The 12,712-nt window shown below is 38.8% G+C and overlaps 1 protein-coding gene across 2 annotated transcripts in view; it reads left to right on the top strand.

Annotated features, from left to right (window-relative positions):
• nrp1a (neuropilin 1a) overlaps positions 1-12,712 on the top strand; it is a 187,016-nt gene that overhangs the window by 58,301 nt on the left and 116,003 nt on the right. For both annotated transcript variants that reach the window (XM_072576110.1, XM_072576111.1), the window contains one exon: positions 6,455-6,682. In XM_072576110.1, the coding sequence (XP_072432211.1) occupies positions 6,455-6,682 (228 nt within the window). The remainder of the gene's footprint in view (positions 1-6,454; positions 6,683-12,712) is intronic.

Raw genomic sequence — 12,712 nt, 5'->3', positions numbered from 1 at the left:
GAAGCATATTATCTAAAAGGTGAGAGATTGTGGAGTTGTGAGATGTAAAGGGCATGTCTTGGTGCTTGAATCACAAAAGATGCAGCTGCAGTTAGTTTTTGTATAGAATGTTATTGCTTATTGTGAGGAGAATTATGGAGGTTATGATTCCATTATGGAGGGTATTGGTGAAATCACATCTGGAGTAATGTACATAACGCTGGTCTCCTTATTTAATAATGAATGTAAATATGTTTGAAATAATTCAGAGAAGGTTTACCAGACTCATAGCTGAAATGAATGAGCCAGTTAATGGGAAAGGTTTGGACAGACTAGGCTTGTATCTGCTGGAATTTAGAAGAATAAGAGGCAGCTTTATTGCAACTTCCTGAGAGGTCTTAAAATGATGGGTGTAGAATTGTTCCTTTTTTGGGAGAGTCCAGAACCAACAGTTACTTTTGCAAAGTACATTGCTGTCCATTTAAAACCAAGATGAGGAGATTTTGGTTTTCACAACAGGGTTGTGAGTCTTCAAAACTTCAAAAGTGGTTTGATTCCAGCTGATGTTATTACTGTACATGTCAGATCTCAGACTGAAATCTGGCTCAATAGGTCACATTATGTTTTGTTTTAGTTTTAATGAGGTGGACTCTCACTGAAGAATAAGAACACAATGTTGCAGATGTTGTTTTAACAAGAAAACAGAAGTTTATTAAGCAAAAGAAATACAAATGAAATAGAACGAACCAATTGTTTATCTGTAATACACATTCAAAGAGTTTTAAACACAATAAAAATATAATGATATTAATACCAAAACACTCTTTTACCAATTCTCAAAAAAGGTCCTATATACCATACCCAATGTAAACCTTTTACAGTATTCACACCAGAATCTTTTTAATCTAACAGCTCAGTAGGTTAAAAATAACAATGAATTTAAGTTCTAAACTGGAATTACTGATTGTTTATTCATGGAGGTATAATACACCTGAACCTGAATATACTCAACTTCAAGTAACCTCTTCAGGATTTTATCATAACACTCCTGGTTTGGGACTATGACTAACTCCTTACTCTAACAAAGTCTAGTTTGTTATAGCCTTCCTTTCTCAGGAGCACTACTCTATACATGTACTTCCTTGTAAGGATTTCACAGAGTTGCCCAAAACAATGTACCACTGAACCAAAAACCTTTCCATCTGAGCTATGGGTGTTTCTTTTAAGCTAAAAGACTGTTCGGTCTAGAAATTTCCAACAGATCTTCAAGCATAATGGCTAACCTGTGAAATCCTAAAGTAAACACAAAATCATTTGGTTGTTAAAGTAGCCTTTACAAAATGTTTTACAAGTTATCACCATAGCTACCCAAATACTTACAAGTCAATTATTAACTCCAAACACATACAAAACCTGTAGATTATAAGTCAGTAATTCAAAGCTTCAAAGTAGTCATGGCTCTGCATCTGTGACATAAACTGATTTTTTTAAATCATATAATTTATTTTAAATTTGAGAGATAGATAGATTATTGGTAAACATGAGGGGGTGAATGGTTATTGTGGAAGGGCAGGAAGCTAGATTAATCAGATCAGCAATGATTTTATTGAATGGCAGAGCAGGCTAAACTAACCAAGTTACCTTCTTCAGCTTCTTAATCACATATACTTATGTTATGCTATGCTATTAAGGTTAAGTTCATTTCCCACCTTAGCTGCTCTGGGAAGCAGCAAGGTTTTTGCATTATAACATAAAAGTCTTTATCACAAGAAAATTTGAGTACAGGAGCAAGGAGGACTTCCTTCAATTTTAAAGGACATTAGTGAGACTGTAGCTGATAAATTGTGCGCAGTTCTGGTCCCCTTGTCTAAGGAAGGCTTTACTTAGAGATTCATCACACTGATTTCTGAGATGGTGGGAGAGATTGAGGAGACTGAGTCCAGAATTCTTCAAGGGATAGACAAGTGAGACACAGAAAGGATATTATCCCTGCCTGTGGGTTTAGACCAAGGACAGTCTCAGAATAAAAGGCAAACCATTTGGGATTGAGATGAGCGGGAACATCTCCACTCAGAGAGTGATGAATCTTTTGAATTCTCTACCCCGAGGACTGTCATTAAGTTCAAGGTTGATAGATTTCTAGTTACTAATGGCATCAAGGGATATAGGGTCAGTGTTGTAATATAGTGTGGAGGTAGATGACCAGATGACCTAGAATAGTAGAACATACTCAAAGGCCTGAACAGCTGACTCCTACTCCTATGTTCTTTGTAACAATAGCCCCCTATAATTGTATTTGCATGAGATTCCAGGATATAGTTAATGGTCAAGAGGGAAGCATGATAGTGATTTCCATGGCATTATTGCTTGCCCTTCCTGATGTCAGAAGCTGCAAGGGAGAGAAAGATGAAGTAAGCTTAATGCGTCACTGAAGTATCTTCGAGAATAGATGGCTATTGTGTGCAGGAAATAGAACTACTGGAGACTGAATATGCTCATGTTGAGGCTGATCAATTGAACTAATCTGTCCTGAATAGCATTGTGCTTCTTCGCTTTTGTCAAGGCTGCACTCATCTTGGCCAATGGTGAGTGTCAGTTTGAGAATTGCTGGTCCACAGGCTGACACCAGATCGGCCCTTCACTGAAGTTAGAGCACACTTACCCTGTTGTCAGCTCCTAAGAAGTTAGCGAGACTGTCCTGTAATGATCCTGCTTTTGGTTATCTCTTACACACTGGAAGAAAGCAATAAGTCACTCTTCAACTGCCTCCTCGCAGTCACACAGCTGAGATTGGTGACATGGATATGGATATTGTTGGAACATACCAAATACCTTATCATTCTGTCTGTCAGGGTGTCACAACTCCAATGACCTGTGTCACCCCACACAAAACTAATTTTCTACAGGTTTCAGGTTTTGCCCATGTTGATAGATGTTTTGTGCATAATGTAATTTATTCTATTGGCGTTCTTGCTCATTTCACAGCATCGGAACACGATAATTAACTCCAGTAAGAATGAAAAATGATAACCAACTGCATTTAATTATCACATTATGTCTGGCACTGTGCGATGCATCTAAAACATGTTTAAAAACAAATCTCAGCTTCACGATTACGAATCTGGCAAACACAGTGTCTTTATATGAAATTCTGTCACTCAGGCTCAGGAGGCCCTGTGTTCAAACTGAGCTCTTTAAACAACCTCAGTGCCATTGGGCAGAGATGGCAAGAGTTTACTAAGTATTCCTACCTAGTTCCAGATTGCTATCCAGTCTGTGTCCATTGGGATATAAGAAATAGGACTGGGAGTAAGTCATTCAGCCTCTCAAGCCTGTTCAGCCCGTTCATTACCATCAAGGCTGATCTCATTGTGGCCTCAACTTCCCTTTCCTGTGTGTCTCTCCATAATGCTTGACTCAGTTATCACCTGAGTCTAACACAGCTTTGAATATGTTCAGTGACCCAGTCTCTACTTCTCTCGAGTGTTGTGAATTCCGAAGATTTGAGAGAAGAAATTCATCCTAATGTCCCTCTTAAATGGACAATGCTTTAGTCTGAAAATATGCCCCCTAGTTCTTGGCTTCCCCGCATCCCCTCAACATCTGCACCACCATGGCTCCTCGGAACCTCCTCTGTTTCAATAAGATCATCTTTCATTCTTCTAAAGGCCTCATTTGGCAATCTGTGAGACAATTCTTAATCAGGACTGAGGATGTCTTGCTTCAGTTCGATGGGCTTTGTAATGGTTGATGTAATCTGCAGACCACTCCGTGCGCAGGGTAGTTGGTGTTTGGTGGGTTATGTAGATGAGTTGTTTGGAGGCTCCCTCTGAAATCTCGGCTTCTCCTCTCTGGTCTCTTGGCAATGTGGTCAATGCCTCATCAATGCCACTCTTGTCCATTTTGGTTGGTCAGGTCTCCCAGGAGTTAACAAGGATGTTTAGATCTCTTCAGGAATGATTTGAGGACCTCCCTAAAGTGTTTCTGCTGTCCTCCTGGAAGTATTCTATCATAGCTAAGTTCCGAGTAGTGCAGTTGCCCTGGGAGTCTGCTGTCGGGCAGATACAATTAATATAATCTGCCCATGTTTCTTGATACTCAGCATGCTTGTTTGGGAGAGGATGGTGCTGTGGGGCCATTCTGCTCACTGCAGGTTTTGGATGATCTTGGGTTGACACAGCTAGTAGTAAAAACAATGACTGCAGATGCTGGAAACCAGATTCTGGATTAGTGGTGCTGGAAGAGCACAGCAGTTCAGGCAGCATCCAAGTAGCTTCGAAATCGACGTTTCGGGCAAAAGCCCTTCATCATCCAGTTGCTTTAAGATACTGGCTGAATGTCAACGATTATAGGCACAATCAGCTCATCTTTTCTCATCACTAGATTCAATCTAGTGAACCTGATGCGAACTGCCTCCAATGGAAGTTTATCCTATTAGATCAGTGAATGTATGACATGGATGAGAGCACAGGCATGTTCAGCATTGATACCCGTCCTTTCCTGAAGCCTGTTGATGTTCAAAGCAAATGCAAACCCATGTAAGGAATAAAATGCTGTGCCATGCCCATTGTTTGGTTAATGTGAAAGGCTAGCATTTGGCAGGTACACTCGCAAATATCTCCAACTCAATATTATTGCTGCTGCTCTTTGTAACTTGAAATGCTTGATGTAAATCTCTGGAATGCTTTTATTTAACAGCTTCCTTTCAAGCTTCAGAGACTTAATGATTTTTCAGCTATTTCTGCAAGAAGTGATGAGGCATTGTATAAGTGTGTGCTTCTTCATTTTCAATGCTGCTCAGAATAAAGAGGAAAAATACATGTATGTGTGCAAAGCTTGGACTAACTACTGCAATTTATCAGTTCATTTCATTACAACATTTTATAGCAACACCTGTGTCAACACTAGTCGCCCTGTATCCCAATGACAGGCACATGTTGTATGCATTAACTCTTCTACCCTGTGTGTCAGTGCACGATAGGTCGCATCTGGCTAGCAAACAGAATCACTCCCTGTGGAAACATATGCCAGGACTCCCTCAGCTCGTAGAGACTTGTGTATCCCACTGGTGTTTGTAAAATACTGCATTCTCCATATAAAACCTTCTTTAAGATTTAAATTAACAACAGGAAAGGTACAATTACTATTTCTCTGGTGGGCGGCTGAAATTTCAAGACTCTGCACTTACCTCTTCCTTCGCCTGTGCAGCATTAGGAATGCCATCCTATTTAGTGCTGGAAGTCACATAAAGCTAAGCTATTAAACCTTAAGAAACAGCCTTTTATGTCAAAGGCCACAATTATTGTTCAGCAAGAAGGTTGTATAGGTCTCTGCTTGATCATAATGTACTCCAATTAATGAAGTTTGGTCTAATTATCAGCAGTGGCTTATTGCATTTACCCTATGAACTTGCACAAGGCCAGCACTGGCTGCAGTAGTCTCCTGTTACACCTAATTCTATCACCTCTACCTACTGGTAAAGTGCCACAGGTCATCATTTACTGTGTGTTGTTAATGTTTACATGTGGCAACAGTTATATGAATTAAAACCCTACCAGTAGTTTTTTTAAATATATAACATTGTTCGGAACATCAAAGATCTTCAGGATTGTAACTGTGCAACATGAAGGGTAAACAAGTGAATGTACAGAGACACAAGGGTGACAGGGTAGCTCAGTGTTAGCACTGCTGCCTCACAGCACTAGGAGCTCAGATTCAATTCTACACTCAGGAGGAGGAACTGTCTGTGTGGAGTTTGCATGTTCTCCCTGTGTCTGTGTGGACTTCCTTCCACAGTCCAAAAATGTGCAGATTAGGCAGATTGGCCAAACTAAATTGTCCTGTAGTATCCAAGGATGTGCAGGCTAAGTGGATTAGCCATGGGAAATGCAGGATTATAGGGTGGAGGATCGGGTTTGGTGAGGTGCCCTTCAGAGGGTTGCTGCAGTCTTGATGGGCCAAATGGCATCTTTTTGCACTGTATGGATTCTAGGAGCATATCGGCTGATTGCATTTTGGCTGAAAGTCAACTGAAGCTGAAATACATATTTATCACAACTGATGCTATCCCATTCAACCATCACACACACCACCAACACCACCACCCCCACCTCTTCCAGCCCATAGACTCTTGGTTCAAAGGTTAGAAAAATCCAAGGCCCTCCCAGAATATTTCCACCGGACTACAAGTTAGGCCCGAACCTGGAAACATACAGGCCACTCATTCCTTTTCTAAGATTATGCTACATTTGCTCCTACTGATGTATGCCCCAGAGATGGGGCTTTACCAGAACAAAGAGTACCATCTCCTTAGAAGAGCCACAAAAACTGTTGTAATGTACTTTTTTTTGTTTAAGGGGATAGGAAGCAGAATGTGGCATCTCATTTCATGGTGAGCCCCAAAGACAGGAGAGATTAGTTCCTACCATTGCAGAATCGATCGATTGATTATTTATCCGTTGTTATGTGTTTTCAGGGCCAGAATGTTCCAAAAATCTCACTGCACAAAATGGAGAGATAAAATCACCTGGATTTCCTGATAAATATCCAAACAATTTGGAATGCACCTACATGATCTTTGCACCAGCAATGGCAGAGATCCATCTGGATTTTGCAAGCTTTGACCTGGAACCGGATGATAATGTACGGGAAGGAATGTTGTGTCGTTTTGATAGGCTAGAAGTCTGGGATGGTTTTCCAGGAGGTAAGAAAGGAACAATATTTCTTTTCAAAATTTGCATGGTTTTTATTGCAGTTTTTCTTGGTGTTGGTTGAAATCATTTTGATAATGTTGTACTCATAAACTATTGAATTGAAGAAAATGTTAAGGATAATATCACAGAATGTGACATGGAATACGGCAGAATTCATTCATATTTGGGAAAACATCTTGACTCAAAAATTGACAACATTTTGAGACATTGTTTTAATTTGACAATTTGTTTTAAGCAAAAACTTATCATTAATTATTGCCCTGTTACTATACCGGGACTTTGGTTGCAGTCTTAAACTGCACAATCTCTAATGCTTGTTTTTCTGCATTGAAATTTTGAATAATGGTCACAATTATCTGATGTTAAAATCAATTGTTCTCTCTGCCATAATGCTGTAAACTCATTACCTCCAAATTGTTCTGGATTTTGATATATAAAAAGAACCACTTGAGAGACCAAGACGTGACAAGGTTACAACAACATGAATTTCCATTTACATAACCTAATGGAAGCACTCAGAAACCCCAAGACTTAAAGAAAGCATATAAAATAAAAATTGACAGGAAGGCAAAGAAGAAGAGATTAGGACAAATTTTTCTACAGGTTAATGGGAATTTTTTTAAGTGGAGCCTCAAAGGAGATAGCAGGATGAAAGAGCTGAGGATGTACAAGATGCCAGAATTGAAAGAGAGTGGAGAAGCCAAATTTGGTTTGAAAACTGAAGGTTGTCACATGGAAAAGCTGAAGGGTGGGAATAGGGAAAATTCAGTTGTTTCATCAATATGAGTTCCCACAAGAGAATTAAAGCGTAGACTGTGGGCGGGAATTTCTGCAGAGAATCCATCATTTGTTTTGCAAACAGTTAAAACCAGAGTGTAATGAACTTTCAGTGTTCTTCCACCAAAGTTTACAATGAGCAACCAGGAGAACACCCCCACAGATATTCAATCCCAAAGTTCAATGAGTCTTAAAAAAATTAAGTCTTTCAACACAGTGTGTCTGCAGGGAAGGGGAAGGGCTTTTAAGAAAGTAAAATTCAGTTTGGGAGACATTAATCTTGATAAAGTGGAGCATTTTAAGATGATATTATGAGTTGTAGGCAGTTCATTAACTTTATAATTACAATACTTTTTTGAATTTCTGGTACAGTGATTTCAAATCTCAAAAACGACAGAAATTACAAGAAGAATTTGATTTGTCAGTTCTGTGTTGCTGCTGTCTCTAAAGCTGTTAGCTGAAGCTAACTAATTTGCCGTTTCTCTGTCCTCTACCCTCATTCTTTAACATGCTTCCTTTTCAGGAAAGTATCCAATTGCCTTTTAAATAATGTTAATATCTCATCTTCAACAGGCACTTGTTCATCTTCAAATAACCCTCTCTATGAAATAATTGCTTTTAACTTCCTTTGTTGTCCCTCTCCTAGAAATCTTTGTTACCATTTCACCCACTACTGGAAATGATTTTCAAATTATTTACTACTTAAAATGTTTCATTACTTTGAACACCTTCCCCCGTAACCCTTCTTGGCTCATAAGAGAGGTACTATATTTCAAGAATTCTTCATAATTATAACCTTTCATTGCTGATATAATTCTAGTAAATCTTTACTATACAGTACTCTTTTCATGGTTCCAGTATGTTTACTATAATGGAATATCTAGAACTGCACACAATAATTGAAAGTGATCTAACCACTTTCCTCACTTTTATACTCAGCGCCTCTATGGAATTCTAGGTGCTCCTTATGACATTGCTACTTGTGTTAATGTAATGATGCAGACACAAGTATCTCTAGATTACTCAGTTTTCCTACTTTGTCAAACATTTTTGCCATTTAGGATATTTTACTTTCACTATGCTTTTCACCGAAATGTGTAACTGTGTGTGTCTTTGCACTCAACTCCATGTATCTCCTGAATTCTACCTCAGAGTTTGTTATGGCCCTTAAGTAGCAAACTTTAAACAGTTGTTCCTCTTGTACCTGAACCCAGATAATTGATAAAAATGGAAAACCAAAGAGAAATCCCTAGGGCAATGCTCAAGTGCAGCCAATCCATGAAATACTCATTCACCTACTTTCTGCTTTCCAAGTTGCAATCATAGCTTGTGCTTATCATCTAAAATGACGAAGAGCAGTAACTTTGAAAGAGAACCAAGAAGATGAATGTCACAGTGTCATTATTTAGGGATGCCTATCGGGGATATTTTTCCAGAAGCTTTTGGGAGCACATTTCTGGGATTACCACAAATTCAATAAGTACATAGTCCATTGTTGGAGATAAGCAATGAATCAAACAATTTTGTTATATTGCCTTTCTAAAAATAACTGTGAAAGAATTTATTGTTCTTATAACAATTATTTGTTGCTATTAAATTATGAAAATGTATCTTTATCTGAAGGTGCCAGAATCTGCAGCATTGTTAGCAAAAGAATTGATTTCTCATGAGTCAGAAGTAAAATGTTAGGAATTTTTGAAACATGTGCCTGTGCTTTGGCAGGATAACTACCTTCCAAATTGAGCTGAGTAAATTGAAATACAAGGCAGTGTTTGATAACATTAGACCCAGTCATCTATTTAATTATGACCCACTTGACTTGTGTGTGGAATGAAATCAAAGGCAATTTGACCATTAGTGGGACACCTCCCAAATCAGTTGTTTCACATCAGCTAGCCACAGGACTTTGTTACACACTCCTGCACAAACTGTGTCTGATGTTAAGGCTGAGGAAAGTTAATTGTGACAAAAATTACTGTTTAATTCTATTTTCAAGTGTCAGTCAGGATTTGCATTTTGATAATTGTCTGAACCTAGTCATTTTACAAAAGAGTTTGATTCACTGCTTCTTTTAGTGTGTACCACACGTTTATTGAAATCCTAGTTACCCTGGAGATATATTCAGTAAATGTTACCTGATTGGCATTCCTAAACACAAATGTTTTGATATTCATTCTCTTTTCTGTCTTCTTCCTTGACACATCCTGGCACTAAAACAGATTGATTGGTCTCAGAACTCTTCTAACTGCTTGTCAAGATATTATACCATTTTTGCAATGAAAAAGGAGTGACAATTGAACTCAGACTAACAGAAGTATTTTTGATTAACAACATAAATATGTACAGCATTGTATTTGCCAAGAGCTTTCCTGCAGCTCACCATCAACTCTCCTGTCATCACCTATCTCTATATTTACTGACCTCCTGTACTGGATGTACAGAAATGTCCTCCCAGTTATTGGGAAGATGAAAGGCATTGCCTTCGGTCCCCTGACTGAATCTCTGCCCCTTTTACCAAGAATGAATCCCTTCCAGTTGTCTCGGGCTGAATCACACTCTTCATAACATTTGTACTGCATTTGACCATTGATCCATGCAAACACTATGATTGCCTATTTCCAACTTCTGTAATATCTGTTTCTGTAATCCTTATCCGTACCTTTGTAACTTAAAGACTTAAGCTATTCCAACACATTCTTGATCAGCCTCCTAAATGTTTAAGGACATCAAAAACTCTGCCATTCATGTATTTGCAGCAAATTCTGTTCAACTGGTGCTCACTGACCATCATTGGCTCCTTATTAAAAGAAAATACCCAAATTTAAAACTTACGTTCTTATTTTTAAATTCTTCTATGGCTTCATCATTCCAAATTGCTGAAATCTTCTCCAGGCACACTACCCTCTGAGATATATGTGCTCCTCTAATTTTGGTCACTTGAGGATCTTTTTGTAATCATGCTAATAATGGTCATGCTGTCAGTTACCTGGGCCCTTGGTCGTGGAATACCCATCCTAACTCTCTCTAACCCTCTGCCTGTGGAATACCCATCCTAACTCTCTCTAACCCTCTGCCTGTGGAATACCCATCCTAACTCTCTCTAACCCTCTGCCTGTGGAATACCCATCCTAACTCTCTCTAACCCTCTGCCTGTGGAATACCCATCCTAACTCTCTCTAACCCTCTGCCTGTCATTCGTCCTTTAAGGCACTCTTTAAAGCCTTATCTTTTTGACTAAGTTTTTAATCCATCCACCCTCATATCATATGTGGTTCAGTATTAAGGTTTGTGTGAAAATGTTTCCTTGAAGTGTTTTGGCACGTTTTAGTACGCTGAAGGTGCTTTATAAATAATAGTTGTTGTTGTCAATTTGAGACTGTTGATAAGACAGTGATAAAAGCAAGGGACATGTTAATTCGGATTGGCTGGTGACATGAATATCAATTCTGCAAGTTGTTTATTCACGATACCACTTATTGGCGCTTGATTACATTTTCACAAAAGGAAACTACATTTATTTTATGTACTAACAGCTGGTTTAGATCACGGATTTACACGTGTGTAACATAATCTCAGCAACTAACTGACTTTAAGTTATTGTTTTCACAGTTTATGAGGTAATCCAAACTCCTCAGTGCAGCTACATCGACAGGCTTGTTAATACATTCCAAGCCATCAATTATACAAAGCGTAGAAAATGTTTTTGTCAGATTTGGATTTGCTGTTGCGGTAATAGTTACTTTTAGAAAGCACTTTGCACTGTGTATCTGAAGCAATCAGTATGGAAAGCAGCAGAGATTTCTTTCTCAAATGATGTCTGAAAGCAACCTCCTGTGAGACGCAACTGTTTCTGTGCATTTGAGAATGTGGAAATGTCATCTTGAGGAAGCTAAGCAGTCTCAGATTAACGATGAATAATGTAGGATGCAAGAAGCATTTTCTGTAGGTTTCTTTTAACATTTGCTTTTGGAGCGAAGCAAAAGCTTCACAGAGAGTCTTTTCTCAGAAGATAATGTAAAGAATCCATGACAAAACACATTGTATCTAGCCTGTGACAGAATTAAGTGTGAAGTTGGATGGCCCTTTGTGTTTTATGTTGCTTATAATGGAATCAAGTATATTCCATCAGTACTCTTTGTCCTCCATGAAAATGATTGGAAGTTCTGGCACTGTGGAGGAGGTGGGAACACTGATGGATAATAAGTGATTTTGCCACAGTAACATTCCTCGAGCTGTCCCATCTCAGTGAAATCCCTCCCCAAGAACTGGCAGAGAAGGAAAGGAAACATACAGAATAAATAAAAGAGAAATGACACATAGCAACAGAAGCAGAGTTAGGACAGAAAGGATATTGGTAGAGTGAGGAACCTGACTCTAACACAACAGTAATTAGAAGGAGAAGGAAATACAGAAAGAACTTGAAGAGAGTGGAACTGCTAAAAAGTTGCACATGAACAATCAGTAACCAGAAATGGTCAATTGGCCTATCTTTAGCAACCCTTTCCGGTATCTCACTGGCATGGTACCTGCTTTTTCTCAACTATCTTGACTGACACAGCATGTCAAATATTGCTTACACCTTTCTCATGCTGAAAGTATATGTTCCATTTTGTGGAGTTACTAATAAAAGGAAAGGTAAAGTTGCCGTAATCCCGCTCTCTTCAGAGAGAGACAACTTGGGGTGAGTTTAACCTGAGGGTCACCACACCTGTGGTAAAGGTAGAGGTTGAGAAGGCAGGACCTTCATGGTAACCTCAGCCAGTGCGGGAATTAAACCTATCCTGTTGCTGTCAGTCTGCATCACAAACTGGCCATCCAGCCGACTGACCCCACCCCCATCCCCAACCACACCACCCCCCCCCCCCCCCCATAGCTACAGGAAAGAAGGAAATGTGGAGAATGCTGGCATAATGAAGGTACACACAGACAAAGAAAATAGCAAAATAATGTAAAAGAAAAATGTAACATCAAGTAAATTTTAGGAAGAACACTGAAGACAAAAAAATGTGTATGTGTGTTTTGCTCATTAACGTATAATTTGTTACCATGCACAAAGATTATCAGTGATTAACTTTTAAAACAATCACGTTCTCATCAGTGAAGCCATTTTGGGTAGACATTGATTGAATCAAACAATAACATTAAGGCCTGACTATGTTCTGAGACATCAATGCATCACAGTTGAGCAATTCATTTGGATTCCTTAAACTTCTAAAATTTAGTCCAGAGCCTTTTTAATGTTA

This window comes from Chiloscyllium punctatum, chromosome 8 (genome assembly GCF_047496795.1).
Source record: "Chiloscyllium punctatum isolate Juve2018m chromosome 8, sChiPun1.3, whole genome shotgun sequence".
Taxonomy (NCBI): Eukaryota; Metazoa; Chordata; class Chondrichthyes; order Orectolobiformes; family Hemiscylliidae; genus Chiloscyllium; species Chiloscyllium punctatum.
The sequence above is the reverse complement of the archived record's forward strand: the minus strand, read 5'-3'. Positions and strand labels throughout refer to the sequence as shown.